At 42.6% G+C, this 16,942-nt stretch overlaps 1 protein-coding gene across 1 annotated transcript; it reads right to left on the minus strand.

The window, feature by feature from the left end:
- On the minus strand, nucleotides 1-14,442 carry LOC138594802 (procollagen galactosyltransferase 1-like). The gene is made up of 12 exons (XM_069666034.1): nucleotides 13,891-14,442; nucleotides 9,238-9,348; nucleotides 9,036-9,153; nucleotides 7,246-7,380; nucleotides 5,737-5,941; nucleotides 5,509-5,628; nucleotides 4,701-4,777; nucleotides 4,507-4,613; nucleotides 3,989-4,121; nucleotides 3,635-3,762; nucleotides 1,281-1,487; nucleotides 1-1,190 (listed from the first exon to the last, which is right to left on the minus strand). Exons 1-12 carry the CDS (start codon nucleotides 14,106-14,108, stop codon nucleotides 920-922), a joined length of 1,830 nt encoding a protein of 609 aa, XP_069522135.1. The 5' UTR covers nucleotides 14,109-14,442; the 3' UTR covers nucleotides 1-919.
- Nucleotides 14,443-16,942: the final 2,500 nt, after the last annotated feature.

Here is a 16,942-nt window from a genome sequence, read left to right on the forward strand (position 1 = left end):
TAAAAAAAGACACTCTGTAAACACAGAGAGACAAAACACCAACAGTTACTAAAAGAAAATATTATTTCTGAGTGTCTAAAAAAGTTTTGGTTTTAACTGCATTTTGTAAAACAAAACATTACTGCTGTCAAACTGTGAAAAGGTTTGAGAGCAAATAAAAGAAAACAGATACATTCATGAGTGAAAAAAATATGCAAGGTTATTTAGTTAACAACCTTTTAAACTTAAATACACACTGGCTACTTGGAGCTTAACTAAACAGCACGGTGTCGAGAGTCACTGATAGAGGAGAAGAAGAAGAAAAGTAGTTCCCAACTTGATAATCAAGTCCCCCACAAGGTGTCACTTAAAATGTGAGGGGTCCCAAGAGGATTAAATAAAACATATGTATTCTACAGAGTTATGTTTTGTACTGTATGCTTTTTACTTTACTGGTGCTTACAGGTTGGAAGTTGTCATAGCTTGTTTTAAAGCCAAACATGTTGCGAACCACTGAGTATAAAATATATAAAACATGATATCAGGTGAAGTTCAGCCAGCTTGATGTAAAATACTGCATTCTTGTTCTTTTTCTATGCGATAAGTCTCACAAAGTATTATCTAAACATTTGTTGGACCAGGCTGCGGTCAAGGGATGTGCGTTGTTTGCAATAAATAAAACAAAAGCTGCAAGCCGACTCTTCAAGAGTAAACTCAACATGTAACCTCCCCCCCTCAGAGGGAGATCAAATAGTGGAGAGAGAAACGTACGAGGAAAAGCCACTGCACCTCCCTGCACTGTGACCATCTACTCTGCCTCCCTGTTCTCCTGCTCTCTGCTATATTCCCTCCATCTTTTCCATCTCTCCCACTCTCACAGCTTTGTTCTATCTTTCCTCATCCAAATCTCTGTATGTCAGAGTTATCTCCCTCCTCTTCATCACAGCTCGTCTCGTTTACTCCAGTTCTCCAGCTCAGACTGCAGCACGTCCGAGTTCTGGGCCTCGAAGCTCAGCTCCCCCTGCTCCTGGGTTTTCCTCGACTTGGCTCGGTCCCAGTCGGTCTTTACGGTCTCGTTGTCCCAGACCACCGATGTTTCCGTGTCACTGATGTAGCCTGCGTCTCCTGTGTAATGGGTCGGATACACCAGGAGAGGCTCGGCAGAGAAGGCACGCAGGTCCCGACTCTCAAAGTGGTCCATGTAGTCTGAGCTGATAAGAAGAGGAGCAGGAATTAGATTAACATGAGGCTGCAGGACAGAATCAAAACAAAGAGACACAAGCAAAACATGTTGTACTCACACAGGATGTTTGTCGTACATGACGGGGAGGAACTCGTCAACAGGAAGCATCTTTGTCAGAGGTTCGACCCTGAGGAGCTTCTGAGCTCCTTGTAATGACAACATGTAGCCGAGAGTCCAGTAAGAGTAATCTGCCTCCACCAGGTTGTGGATGTTTGGCACAGACGTCTCCGGGTGGTCCACCTGCATGCGCTTCCGCCCGATGTAACTGTTTTAAAGATAATTAAGACAGACGATAAATATCACAAGCACTAACCTTGGAGTGCAGATTAAGGGTGATAGCGATAACTTTTAGCTGCGCTGAACCATTTATTTGTCTACAACCCTGTTTTCTTTCTGTTGTGACACAAGAGTGAATGTTACAAACACATTTTCATAAATTAAAATTGTGTGACCCTACAGTCCAGAATTTCCATGTGCACTGCCTGTGTGTACTGTGAAAACAATAAACATTTAATTTTTAATATCAAATGGAGTCATCACCCTTTCCTCCAGCCAACAAGCAGCAAATACATCACTTTGTTTGGACCAGGAAATCAGTCAAGTGTGAAGACAGCTGCTGCGGGAAAGATTCTCACTAAAAGTTCCATTTGTTCCAAGTTTTTTTACTGATGACCTCAATATTATTCATCATAGAAACACTGAACTCACCTGGATAATGTACCAATATTATAAACTGAGGTTGTTGCCATCTGTTTGACTGAGAAATCATGTCATTTCAATCAAGTCAATTTGTTAGTGCAGGGGTCTCCAACAGGTTAGCGGTAGCTCGCGGCCTGGATTTTAGTACTTTCCACTTCAATTCAATCAAATACACAGATGTCCCGCCCCCTCCAATACAGAATAATAGGATAAGCCGTCAATCAGCTGTCAATAAAAAACAGTGATGCTCCTGGCAAGTTTGTGAACGTCTGAACCTAATCAATCACAGCAATGCTGCAGCAACCTCCATCGACAGGTCAACATACAAACAGACTATTTCCACGGGGAGTGGGGATCTGCATTTGTATTTATCTCAGTCCCTGTAACTTCCATCTTCATGGCACTGCGGAGCAAAGAGATAAGGTTTGTCTTTATAGGAAACAAAATCAAATCCAGACAACTTGTAAACACAGTCGCGTTTATGAGAACTGACACAATACACAAAATATATTGGATACTTAAGTGTCCTGATATTATCTCGCACTCCGTCTGTAATGGATGACTCTAAGTAACACAATAACCAGCAGCCTCTGCCACTGTTGCTACAGCAACGCTGCCAGTCAAAGAGGAAAACCATTATATACAGTATGTTCTTAAAATCACAAATTGTATGAACTGTGGCTGTGGATCAGTGGTCGAGTTGGTCGTCTCTCAATTGTAAGGCTGGCAGTTCGATTCCCTGACTGCTACAGTCACATGTCGACATGTCCTTGACTACACTGACACTGAACCCCAAATTGCTATATGCTGCCGTATTGTTGTATGAATGTCCACAGATCCTGATTGGTAATTGGTATAGCTGCCGTCAGTGTGTGAATGGGTGAATGTGACAGTAGTGCAACAGCTCTGAGTGGTCTGAAGTGGTCTTAAGTTATATAACATAAGCCTGTATCAGGGGCGGCTGTGGCTCAGTGGTAGAGTCGGTCGTCTTTCAATTGGAAGGTCGGAGGTATCTCAGGCTACATGTCGAAGTGTCCTTGGGCAAGACACTGAACCCCAAATTGCTCCCGGTGTCATAGCCAACGGGTATGAATGTGATATCTGAATGAAAGTTGGGCACTTTACGTAGCAGCCTCTGCCATCAGTGTGTGAATGGGTGAATGTGATATGTAGTGTAAAAGCAGCTTTGAGTGGTCGCAAAGACTAGAAAAGCGCTATATAAGTACAGTCCATTTACCATTTACCATATCAGTAGTGAATGCAGCAGCATTTTAATCTCAGCTATCTGTTGCTTCTTATTGAAACCTTCCCTGGGAGCTGTAGTTCTCTCCTCATGTTTTTATGGACATGTAATAAATATATTTATATTTACAGTATTTTTCTACCCTAGCTCTGTTTGTATAAATTCATCTGGGGTATTTTACGCCCACACATGCTCTGGAAATACTGTCAGTCACTGACATTGTCATTGCAGAAAACAATCTCAATTAAGTCGTCCCAGTTTGCTTTCTGTGACAGGGATCAATCTCATCTCCATGCTGGAGCAGCTCAGCAGCGTGATGCTTACATTATTCCCACGAGTGTTTACTGTGTCAGATCAGAGCTGTCTGAGATATCATGCGTGACAGATGGACAGATCTCACTGTAGGGGGAAGATAATCCTCTCTGTTTACGGCATCGTGTTTTCCTTTGGTTCATTGAAGCGTCACTCACATGAGATCCCAGTCCAGCTTGTGTGTCGTCACCTCCTGCAGCAGCGCCTGCAGACGCCGTTTGAAGAACACCTCGAAGCGGAGGTCGTCCTCGATGACCAGGGAGGTCTGCAGACCCCGATCTGCTATCTACACACAAATACACACAGGCAGAATCAAAGGAATGAGCCTTATTCTGTAGAACTAATGTGGTGAAACAGCCCTTTGTTCAAAATTAAAACAAGAAAACAAACTCTTATATTAAAATTATAATGATGTATTGTTGGTTTTCATATCTTTCCAGGTGCTCCCCTGTATAAATGAGATGATTGAACTGCTGCACATTTAGAGCCAGAGGCCCGTCAGAGCGTCTCACCTCCTTCCAGATGTTGTAATGAGAGAGGAAACATCCCAGTTCACCCTTGGTGAGAGGTCGACCATGATAAGGGTCTTTGTATCCCGGCAGCATCTTAATCCCCATAGAGTCTATATCTGTCTCATTCAGAGCTCTGAGAGAAAGAGACGAGATAAACAAAGAGATTAGACATGGAACAATCAACTATAAGGATATGTGTGTGCGTGTAATAATGTGAAGCAAAGGGGGATGAGCCATGCTGTTTCAATTCATTGTTTTAAAATGAGGCAGCAGTACAAACAATAAAATATGTAAAACATGGCAGCTATTCTTTCCTACCGTAAGATTGGTTACATTTTTCTGTCAGATGAGCTGAAACTTTGTGTTCAGACAATCTTTAAATGACAGCATGCAGCCGCTACTGTTCAGCTGCTTGTTTGTCTGAGCACAGCCTCCCTACATCAATCTACGCGGCGTGCAGCAGAGGCACAAATCAGGACGACGCAGACAGTGGGGGAGGAAGAAGATGAGAAACGTACTTGCCATCCACAGCGGCAACAACCTTACAGCTGAGCTCCTGCTCGTGCAGAGCTCTTAGCATTCGCTCGCGGCGGTCAGTTCTCCGCACCAGATTGATCATAAACACCTGGGTGCACACAAACGCGAGAACCTCACACACATACAGGGGGTTATTGTGTCTGTGTGTTTTTATGTGTGTGTTGAGTGTGTGTACCTCATCAAAGCCCATCTTGTTAGGCTGCTTGGGAGGAAGAGACAAGAAGCTGGAGGGCTCCAACGGAGGATTTTTCACTTTCAAAGAAAAAACAGAGGGAAGGTTACAAACAGACTCGGTAATAAGACGGATCAGGGGTTCCCAATATGTGGTCAGGGATGCTCAGGGGGGCTCAGGAGATTTACAGGGAGCTCCCAGCAGGACCTGTAGTTTAACTTTTGCTTTGCTTTGACACAGTAAAACCTAGCAACCTTTTTTTATTAGTTGTGTTCAGAATGTAGGTTTATCAGCCCTTCTTCTTGGTGTGTACTGAGCTATAATATAAGAAGTATAACAATACAATATAATATTAAGTGATAAGTGACCTTAGTAGTATTTCCGTTGCATGTTAATGGCACTTTTTAGCATACACACTCTGTTTTCTCTCCTGTTGAACTGTGTGTTAGATCTGAACAGCTTTGTGTGATAACTGCAGCATCTTAAACTAAAGATCTTCCCACAGATAAATTTTTTAGCAGCGGTTATTTTGTCCTGTAGCACAAGCAGACAAAGTCTAATTAAGTATGCAGTTTTCAGGCAGAGGCGTACAGTAGGTTGCATCACTACAGAGGAGGTTTAAAACTCTCAGAAAAAAAAAACAGCTTTTTAACTTTCGGCTTCTTCTGGAAAACTTTTCAGAGTGGGTACAGCATAAAATCCACTGAATGCTAAACTCACATTCGAGCACAAATATAACACCCTTCTGCTGAAATAGTAGAAAACAAAGAAGTGAGCGTCTTTCTGAGCGCTCTTTGACCTCTCGACTCACCCATGACCTCAAGCAGGGTGTGCAAGAAGCTCTCCGCCTCATCCTGCAAGGTGGCGTGGGAGCGCATTGGAACTGGAAAATACCCGTACGTTTCTTTGTTGCACACGTACATCTGCACTTCTGAGAAGATAAAGGAGAGAAAAAAAACATGCTTAAGAAATGCTTTCTAAACAACACGGTTAAACAGATGACAAGATCACAAGACTAGCTCTGCTGCATTTGTCTCACCTGCCATGCGAGCAGAGTATGCAAAGACGATGACATCATCCAGGGTCCAGCTGTACTCGGGGTGCGGTGGATAAAAAGCCAGCTGACGGGAGGCCTCTTTCTGCAGGTCCACCAGGTAGGTGGAGTGGACCATCGGCACAGCGAAGCAGCCACGTCGCTCCAGCTTACGGATGGGCATGTAGGCTGGTGTGCGCTTGTAGTAACCCTGTGGGGGGTTAACACAAACACTGTAAAGGTGCTTTTCTTTATAAGGTCGGGGAATAGAAACACAAAGCATGAGATATGATTGAGACTTCCAAAAGTATGTCTATTTGTCAATCTAAACATTTGTTTTGATTGTGAAAATCACCAAAAGTTGTGAGACTGAGATGGAGAAATACTGACTTACAGGAATAGACATTGACAGACAGAGCTTATTGCCTTGTGGCTACAGGCCCATTAACTGTCAGAGAAGAAAATGGAGACACAGACTCTTGGTTCATTTGATGCTGCAGGACAGAAAATGTCCATGTGTCTACTCTGATTTAAAAAGATGGAGGGATGAGTACTTAAAGGCTTTCGATCCAGACAGAAACAGATCCTAGACAAGATATATAAATGCGTAATGCCTGATACATCAGATGTTAAAGTTTGATTCGTTTAATTTGTGTTGGCATAATCAAAAAAACTTGGAATATTATTCTAAAAGATAACACGAAATCAGATATGAGAAAAAGAGCGACTGAAACAGACTTTGGAGGAGGTCTAAGCAGCAGCACAAACAGCAGCAGTGTCTGGTGCAGCCTGCAGTAACAGACTGAGAAGGTGGAGCAAATTAAACATGATGAGCTGTACAGACTGTCTGCATACCAGCCATATAATCTACTAAACAACCTCAGAGCTAAATATAACGTTGTATAAGATTAGTAATGTTTTAGACGACCTGTGAAACAAATCTTTTACACATTTACACAGTTATCTGAGGGGAGACAGTTTATCATAATAAGAACAAACCTTCAGATTGACTCTTTTAAAGCGTTTCTGAAGTGACCGATTTGCACACACTTGATTTCCTCATGCATAACATAGAAATGTAGTAAGCGTAAAACTCCTTCACAATCACATCTGTGTGTTATAAAGGTGGCAGGACATACGCTCCTTTATTCAGCAGGACTGAGAAACATGAACAGTGACATTTTACTTGCTGTCATTCCCCTTTAGAGTTCATTTTATTATTTGTGCAAGATATAAAAAAGTGTTTTTACTTAGAATATGCAAAATATTCTTCACGATCTGATGGTTCAGTGTGTTACATAAAAACAGGATGTTGGCGGACACTTATAGTTGCAGAGGGACTTAGGCAGCTCCGGATTGGGTGTGGTGACCTTAATCATTTTAAATCTTTAATCTGATCTGTTACCAATGTTCAGTGAGCTCAGCGTTCACATTTGGTGCAGGGCATGTGGAGCTGTGAGATGTTCAACAGGTGTAAATGTGTTTAAAAGCATAAAAAGGAAACATCTGCAGCACCTGTGAAGTCATGCCGCACCAGAAGTTGGAGTACGCCGCTCTGGACTCCAGCATCGGAGCTACGATGGTCCTGTTCTCTCCCATCAGTTTCCACAACACATCCTGGTTGGTGAGCAGGTTGTCGCAGTCGGCCACCTGCAGACAAAAGAGAAGGGCACAATATTGACAACTTTGAAACACAAACATGCACATGCAGCACACACAGAATGTCACCCGCTGACACTAAATGATTGATTGAGCCACAGAGACATGGTTCGATCAGAGGACTGTGAGCAGCTCCTTCCTAAACCATCTCATCTCGCAGCTTTCTTTAATGTGGTTCGATAAAACTATTGTTGTTCCATGTCCAAAGAAGAAGACTTTTCAAAGCCAAAACGCAGCAGCTGAGTTAGCTGTGTATGTTTGTTAAACACCAAGAGCAGTTCCAGTAAATGAAGGCTGTTCCAAGTGAACATGCATTTCCTTCAGCCATTACATTTATTCATGTGTAGTTAATGCTGCCATTAAAAAACTGAGCCGATTTTTCAACTCATATGTCAACCTGTGCTTCTCCAATTTGTCTAAAGTGAAGTTTTAAGCAGACGATTATCAGCCGACAACTGCCAACAGACAGATTTAAAGTGATAATCTCAAAGATTTTCATGTAAATAAATGTCACTATCTGTCGCTGAATGAGGTAACACAATGGTGATTGAAAACCTTTGCATTTGCAGTATTACGGACTGGGTGTCTGTGGCCACTTTCACGGAAAAAATCACAAGCGGCGCCCAGTTAGTGACGCGTTTTCCATCACCCAGCAGTGGTTGGTCTGCCAGAGAGGGTAGGCGGAGCTAAGCGGCTGTTTTTCCGGTTCCAAAGAAAAGATCGATGACTACAGATACAAACAAACAATTTAAAAAGGAAAGCGACCGTCAGGGAGGAAACCATGGACGGATATGTGGGAAGTGTGTTCCCGCAATTTTAAACCGTTTATCGGTATAGGTGCCGCCAAAGACAACGAAAATAAGATCTTTGAAATTACAACTTTAACCATCAATATCAGCATCAACCACAAACAATCCTGTTTGCTTGTCGTGGCTATAGAAAAATAATTTCTGGCTGACTTACAGTTGTTGTTTTAACTACCCCAGCACACCTCAACACTGTTAAAAACCAACATTTTAATGACACATTGAACTTCATTGCTAACATTGCAAACACTATTGCAAAAAACAATCTAAAGTCTTCTTTCAAGCTTTTTCTCTGACTTAAGACTTGAGGAAAACTTCTCTTATTTCTAAAACAGTGTTATATTAAAATGCAGGTAACCATAGCAACAATCCTTCCTTCTACATGATCAGTTAACTCTTTGGTAAAAAATAAATAAATAAATAATGTACTATGTTAAACCAGCTACAAACAAATGTTTGACCTCCACCCCCTCTGCTTCACATTGTGGTGTTCACTGCCTCCATCTCCATAGCTTTGTTATTTCAGCACAGATCATTATGCCCTGCTTTAACAAAGACAAAATCACTTTCCTAGTTGAAAAAAGTCTCAGTGTATGTTCCTTTCTATGTAAAAGATGAGCTCTGCTTTTTTGTCCACATTAAAATGTGTTCCCATGTTACCCTGCACAGGTAGCAGCAGGTGTAGACGACTGATGGATGAGTATTAAGAAAGTCCAGCTGCCTGAATAAGCTTACTTACTCACTCATATCTCCTCGACCATCTGATCCAGACACACACACACCACAGTGAGCACATAATAAGAGGCTGCTTATGAAGCTGTTTAATGGAGGATAACATACCAGGAGGTAGTCGGCCCAGATCTCGCGGGCGGTCTCCAGCGCTGCCTGACGGAGCTTCATTACATGTTCATAACGGAGATTATTCCAGTGCTTAGGCCCGACCTCGTCTTCGAAGGCACTGAGACACGCACAGACACATCCATTAAGTCGTGTAGTTATCGCACACACAGACTCTCGCACATATATTTCACATATAAAGTACCTGGGTTCATCTTCAGGCCTCCACTCCACATAGTGATAGTCATTCTGCACCTTGATGAGCCACTCTCTCAGGACGGCTGTGGTGTTATCTATGTTGTGATCTGTCGCCACCCTGTGGAGGGGTGAAACACAGCAGAGAGAGAAAACCATGAGCGAGGAGCGCGCCTTGATCAGCGGTATGATATACTTCTCAACCGACTTGGGTAACTTTGCCGTGCTGCAATTACAGTGTTACAATGTTACAATTTCATTTAGCTCACTCTGTTGTCCAAAGCGACAAACACCTGAGAGCTAATACAACACAAGCAAGGATTAACACAGGAGTCAGTAAGTGCCAACAGACAGCTTCAAGTGCCATCGGACACTGGTGCAGACAGGCAACGCATAGGGTGTATTTCTTTATTTGATCATCAACAACTTCATCAATGGCATCAATATCATTAAGTCCAGAGGTGTTCATGAAAGAGCTGGGTCTTCAGCTTCTTCTTAAAGGTGAAAGGGACTCTGCAGACCGAAGGGAGTTTGGTAACTCATTCCACCACCAGGGACTACTGAGGAGAAGAGTCTAGTTAGCGATTTAGGGCCCTGTTGTGATGGGAGTACCAGGCAACTTTCATTGGCAGAGCGTAGTGGGCGGGAGGGAGTGTAGACCTGGATGAGGGCGTTCAGGTAGCCAGGAGCCTTTTTTGTTGCTTTTTTGTAAGCGAGAAACAGGGTTTTGAATTTGATGCGAGCGGCGGCTGGGAGCCAGAGGAGGGATATGAGGAGTGGAGGGTTATGAGCAGTGGAGGGATATGAGCAGTGGAGGGATATGAGCAGTGGCGGGATATGAGCAGTAGAGTGACGTGTGCTGTTCTGGGGTGATTGAAGACCAGTCGCGCTGCTGATTCTGGATCATCTGCAGAGGTTTGAATGTGCATGCAGGAAGGCCTGCCAGGAGGGAGTTGCAGTAAAATGCATTATAATCATAATGCATCAAATTTACAAAAGTGATATAATTGAGAGGCATCGATCCCGATCGCTGGAACAAGATTGGCCCAGATACTGACAAGAGCCTGATAATATATCTGTCAGCTGATATTACCCTGCTGATATGGGCCTATCACAGTTTTGTCAGTTTATTAGTATACAGGTTTTCCAAATGGCCTTTTTATATAGAATATATATTGCAGAAAACAATGTTTGGGTGGTTTCAGCTCCATAGTATAAAACACTGTCTGCAGCACATGTAGCAGAGCATCCAGCAGAGTAGACAGTGGTCAGCTTTTGAATTAGTTAATAATGTTAAATATAATTTAATACAGTTGTTTGTTGAAGAAAGCAGCTTTCTGAGTAAGTTTCTTCATCTCAGTGCAAAACTGGTGCATAAGCTAAAAAAATCCAGCTCAAACTCTCCCCTTAAAATCAGTATCAGTGTCTTCCTCAAACATTAGTCAGGCTCTTGAACATTCTACTGACCTTATTTAGATGTGACTGAATCCCATAAAAAAACACTCTTTCGTAACTAGTGTCAAAATTCAGTGATTCAACCTGTCATCTTTTGCATTTAGATTCTGGCTAATTATTCAGCCCACAGAAATCTCTGTGCATCATAAGGCATATTTACAAACACCTGCCAGCAGGTTTAATGCTGTCACTCAAGCAGCATTTTCACAGAAGGAGCTGCTTTGTTTTCATGGTGTCGTCCACTTAATTTTTCGCAGTGAGCTGATGTCTCTACATATTAAAGAACGCTTCCTGTCAGTCACACGCTTTGAGGTGAGCAGATTTTAAATTAGGAAGCCTTGATAAGATTTGTGCTGGGTGAATATAATGATACGAATTCTGATTGAGGAAGTTTTCTGGAAATGTAATTAAGATACTAGTTATTTCTTAGATTAAATTAGAAGCCAACATAGTAAGATAATGTGATACTGATCATTTAATCAATTAGTAGATTAAACTGATAGAATAAAGCAAAACGTTTTAATAAGCAATAATTAGCTTAAGCAATTTATCGAGCTTGTATGCAAACATTTTAATTTGACAGCTTCTTTAATGTGAAAATTTGCTGCTTTTCTGTTTTGCACTTGTAAATTTAGCAACTTCAAGATTTTTTATCAGAGGTCTGACAAAACATGCAACTTGTAGACGCCACATTTGGTTTTGGATAATCGTAATGTCAATTTTTCACTTCCTGAATTTTTCACTTCCTTCTGATACCATGCAGACGAACAAATTAATCGCTTAATAATAATAGAGAAATCAATCCATAATGGAAATGGAAAGTGCTTGCTGCAGCTCAATTTCAAAACAGCTACTTTATTGCACCGCATGAAAATATAAAGATGAGCATTACAGAATGAGTCTGTTTTGTTGTTTCAGCCACACTCAGACTGTAACCCAGCCTTGAAGAAGCAGTTTATTGATTTTTTTTCCTCACTGTTTGAGGGCAGCAGAACAAGCCGAATCAAAACATTGACAAAATCTCATCTTACAGAGTTGTTACTGGGCTCTGCTGGTAAACAACTGCCAATTTACACAGTGATTTTAACAAATGTTGCTTTTAGGTAAACACTGAAAACTGCAGCTTTCAGGAGCCTGCAAAAAGATTTTCAAGATGCTTCTGTACGACCAAATCCCAGACGATATTTTATTAATAATAAAAGTTTCATATCCATCTGTACTTTGGTATTTGACCCTCTCAGGGTGTTGTTGTCATTAGATCACTAATGTCAGGCTCGGACACAGAAGAACAAAGACAGACAATAGGGGCTGAGGAGGGGCGGAGCGGCATTCGTCTGCTGTCTGTGTTATCATAACAAATCTCAGTGTGTGTCAGTGCAGACCAGAGACGCAGACTAAGCCGGGGAGGGGGAAAGAATGTGTAAATACGGGGGAATGGATTTGCTCTCAGCCCTGTCAGGTCATGAGTGACAGTCGGCATGCTGCAGGTGTTGGTTTCACATCTGTCTGTGGCGTTTTAGCACCGCAGTGCTGTCCACGCACCTACATGTGACCGACTCACCTATCCATCTTCTTCTTCCTCGGCTACCTCTCCCTCTCTGACTGCTGTGCAGGTTTGAATGAGCAGAAGTAGTGAATTAAAAAGGGTTTATTGAGTGTAAATATATGAGATCGCTTGCGAGCCAGCAGTAGAATTGTGCCAAGAGAATAAAAGAGGGCTGAGGAAGAAGCAGAGGATTAAAACAGAAGATTTATGGATTGATAATATCCATCCTGCATGTCCCTGCAGAACACACACACAGAGAGACATACACACACACATGATTAGGCAGTCTGCATGCATGTGCATCTATGCTGCTGCGTGTGAAGTACTCCGTCTTAACCTGTCAGGCTGCGGGCTGCAGGTATCGACAGGTGGCCGGCTAGCGGCTCAGCTTTAATGCTGCATTTTTAAATCTGTATATAATTTATCTCACTGGGGGAAAATAGATATTTTGTAGATCAAAGCAACCATGCGGAAATCTGAGCTCAGGCTGCCATATGTGCATAGTTAGACTCAGGCACACATGCAGAATTCTTGCTCAGATACAAGCAGAAAAACTCCACATCCAGCCTGTCTTTAAGGGACAAAAGACACTTGAATGCCTCATTTTAACTCCCACTGGGTTTAGTTAAGTCAACATTCACCCTCAGAGGACACACAGCAGCCTGTTGGGTCAAAGAATTAACTCGTAAGAGTGAATTAAGTTTTAATGTTGATCCAAACTCAAGCAGTCATATTAAACACGCCTGCTTGAGGCTACAGTCATTATTTACCTATATTAGGCCCCAGGGCTGCCAAGAAATATAACCTAACCTGTCAGGTCTGAATGCTGATGAAAAGATTAAGTTAATCTTCACAAACAGATCCACTGGCGCGAGATCAAAATGAGAAGAGGAAGTGAGTCGTAGACAGGAACAATCTGGAAGGCTGGGGGCTGGGTGAGAAACTACAGCCTGAGATACAGGAAGGTGAATGCAGCAGAGGTGTTTAATAGAAAGAGTTTGTAGTACGTAGAAGATTTTGACAGCCTGAGTTTCAATTTTAACATTGTTATTTGTTTAAAACAATACTGGTTTTGTTTCCAGTGGAGCCTGCAAGACGAAGATGTGGAGGTGGAAGAGGGAGGGGAAAGAAGACTGTAGGGAGGGGTAAAAGGGGGGATAAACGGAGGGGCGATGAGAGAGAAGATCTGCGACTGAATGGAACTTTTTCATGGGCAAGACTCTGCTGGCTCAACCCGCCCTCTGTGCTCTCAGCCGGGGACAACTCCCCACGATGTCCCGGAGGTTCAACAGCCACGGTGCTTTAATTTTCAATCATTGCACGCCTGTTTAATGTATTTTCAGTGGAAATACAGCTTTCGTGCGTCTTTTAAGAGCTTTTTAATAACACAGCGGCCCCACCTGGACAGAACTCACAAGCGCACGCGCACAAACAGTTTTCCTCTTTATATTATGTCTTCACGTTTTTTACGTGTCTCTGGTGCTCCATTAATGAGCTCACACTGGACGGAAACCACACTTTATACTACTTAATTAATAAATTAATAATCCTTACAAAACTTGTAAGACTTTTGAAATGATTTAGTCAGAAATTCTGTTTATTTTTCAAACTGTTTATGTATTGCAGGTCTTATTCTTAAGGTTTTAAAGCGATGACACTCACCACAGCGCAATGCGGTCCTTCGGGTAGTTGAGGCGCTCGATGGTCCCGAGGAACAGCGGGAGAGAGTGCGCCGAGTTGCGGCAGACCACCGATATGACGACCCGGGGAGCAAGTAGGGGAGACTCGGGGCTCCAGCGCTCCTCGGGGAAATACCCCCGGCTCAGGCCCGGCAGGAGAACACACAGCAGGGCAGGCAGCAGCGAGCTGACCCGGGGCATGGCAGGGGGAGAAAAACGGGCTGGTGGTGACGCGGAGGACAGAGAAGGACAGGACACGGAGGATGTGGAAGAAGCTGCGGCTCCGGCTGTTGTGTTATGCCGACAGTGGATAGATGGCGGAGAAGCTGGCGGAATTAAAGGGCGGGTCTGGACTGGTTTAAGGGGAACTCGTTTCGAAAAGACAGTCGAAGGCCCCCGTCCTTGTGCCTGCTGTCACAGTGGAAAAAATGGATCGTATCAGACCCCGCCAGGTTTGGGTTACGTATTTATTATGTTTAATACGAATATCTTACGGTATCCCGTCAGGTTAAGGAGACATAAGCTTCAGTCTGTAACGTGCTGTCCTCCCCTTTAAAAGCAGATCCAGCTGTAGTCCATAGGAACCAGATAGGAAGTAATATGGGCGTGGCCATGTGTTCAATGTAATGCAGGCCTGAAAACGCTGAAGTCTGGAGGAAGTTAGAGAAGTTACTTGAGTAAAGTCATATTTTACTTTACAGTGGTGGTTGGCGAGAATAATGCTATTTTTTGCTTAATAATTAATCCTAAACAAGATTTTCAAAATAGTGGATGATACATTTTCTGTCCATTCACTAATTGATTAGATGTTTCAACTTTTCTTAACAATAAAGAAATTACGCACAATAGCTGAAATACAGTTAGGTTATCTCTTTACTTGAACTTCTACTTACTTACTTTAACTTGGTATTTAAATTATTTGGTTTAAATGCCTGTTGATTAGGCTGATGTGGACTGTTTGTGTAAATTTGAATGAATCTGAGCTCCTCTCAGGTTACCGCACCATGTCAGTGAACATTAAATTCTCCCTCATTTACAAACATTTCTACCACAGTTGGGCACAACCAGTTTTACTCCATATAGCTGTCAATATGTTCCCTCTCTCTCTTTGCTTCAAGCAGCATAAATATGAATTAAAATACACTCTGTAGTGTTGTTTAACAGTTCTTTCATTGTGCAGTTAGTTGGATGTATTGTCCTGCTTCAAACAGCGAGGCAGTGTGGTTTTCAGAGTTGGCCAGAGATGTTTGGCAGCCGTTCTGCTGATATCTTCACCAGGCAGCAGCAGCTCGTGCTACAATGGCTCAGAGACTCCGGAGCTGCAGGCGGGGCAAGACTGACATGGAGAGGTATGGACTGCTGTTAAAGGGAGTACTTCATCACTGCAGGAAAAAAAAACACAGACAGCAGAGATGTGTGCTGAATTATACATTTTTTATATATCATAAATGCCCCATGGTAACAGTATTAGTGATTTATGATTGCTCTTTAAACAGGCTACTTGAATGGATGTAACAGGTCAGGTTGTCTCAGGATAGAGATGAAGATCGTGTCAGGATGGATGACGAGCATTTGTTCTGACTTCACCTTGGCTGTGTGACAAGACTGATCCAAAAATCAAAGCGGGGTACAAATAGAATTCAAACCAATATAAAGAAACTAGACACCTGAAGATGTTAAACCACATACCCTCTCGTTTGCATAACAGTGACAAACTGAGAATGAGAGAAGTGTGTTTCTCCCCGATTCCACACGGTAAAACACACTGACCTCATTCTCTTTGAACTTTCACAGCAGCACCACGAGTCGGTAGAGAGTCAAATGAGAAACAAGGATACCAAGAGACCAACCTCCAAACGAGAGCACACATATGGACCAGCCATAAGAGAACCAAGAGAGGAGGAAATAAAAGACAGTATTATCCTTTTCTTTTTTTAAACTCCTCTCTGTTCAAATAGCAGATGGTTTTAAAGGTTTCCACATATGTTCGCACATTTTTCTTAATAATGATATTTAAAAGAAGCAGGACATGAGCTTCCTTTACGGCCTCAGGCCTCGTAACATTTCACATTCCATCACATAATTATACAATTGAATATCTGCCAGTCAAATCATGAAGTGCTCTAAAGGAACTATAAAAAACCCCTCCTGTCGCCTGAAGGAACCTTGAATCAACCATCATCCATCTGCTGTTTCTTTATGCAATACTAACAAGGTGTTCAGGACGCGTCTTTAAGTCAGTGATTGACTTAATAAGTACTGCTATTTGTGACCACTAATTACAGATTACTGACTAAGTGTGAAGATGAGTTGTTGGCTGTTCAACCAAAGAGGGAATTTTCTTTTTCACATTTAATTTGAAGTGTAGAAGAGGACCGGAGCAACTGGTTTCATTGTTTAATGTGGAGGGGCAACATTAAGATAGCATCATAAAAAACATAAAGGAAAACGGATGAGAAAAATTTACATGTTTTGACTTGATGTTATTTGGTGGATCGTCTAAGAAACCTTCGGGTCTGCAGTCTGCATTTTAAACTTGACGATTTTGAACGAGACATGACATCGGGCATCGATAGATTGAGGAAGTGTAGTTTAGCAAGCTCCCTGGCCTCCGCTAGATGACACGTTGACACGTAGTCTGGCAGGTTTTCCAGGGCCCACGGACAGCGTCCTCCAAAGGCACAGAGCCAAATTGCATTTTTTTTCTACCATAATGGCATTAGCTCCTCCTGATAGCATGATAGGACCAGGGTTGAAAATTGGCAAGATGGCCCTTTAATGCCAGCTCTTTGATGCTGTCACATGTCTCCAGGAAGATGGAGGGGAAGTGGGCGTGGCCTCTTCCTGCAGATCGGGCCTTGGGGTGATCGGAAAGATCACTCTGTATGTCCTCTATGGTGAGGAGATCAAGATGAAGAGGACGGTCTTATCTGACATTTTTCTGATGCAGTTTTAGTCCTGCAGAGATCAAATTCTCCACAGAATTCTCTTCATCAGAACCGTAGGGGGAACATTCCTCTTTCAAAGCCCCTATG

The sequence above is a fragment of the Semicossyphus pulcher genome, unplaced genomic scaffold, assembly GCF_022749685.1.
Source record: "Semicossyphus pulcher isolate SPU_LCO1_2020_fin unplaced genomic scaffold, fSemPul1.0.p SCAF_17, whole genome shotgun sequence".
Classification (NCBI taxonomy): domain Eukaryota; kingdom Metazoa; phylum Chordata; class Actinopteri; order Labriformes; family Labridae; genus Semicossyphus; species Semicossyphus pulcher.

What these genes read in the sequence shown, in the direction of transcription:
- LOC138594802 (XM_069666034.1), bottom strand. Translation starts at nt 14,108, where the DNA reads ATGCCCCGGGTCAGCTCGCTGCTGCCTGCCCTGCTGTGTGTTCTCCTG. An exon ending in CACCCTGCTTGAGGTCATGG is followed by an intron (nt 4,778 to 5,508) that starts GTGAGTCGAGAG and finishes TTTCTTTGAAAG; the next exon opens with TGAAAAATCCTCCGTTGGAG. An exon ending in ACAAGATGGGCTTTGATGAG is followed by an intron (nt 4,614 to 4,700) that starts GTACACACACTC and finishes GTGTGCACCCAG; the next exon opens with GTGTTTATGATCAATCTGGT.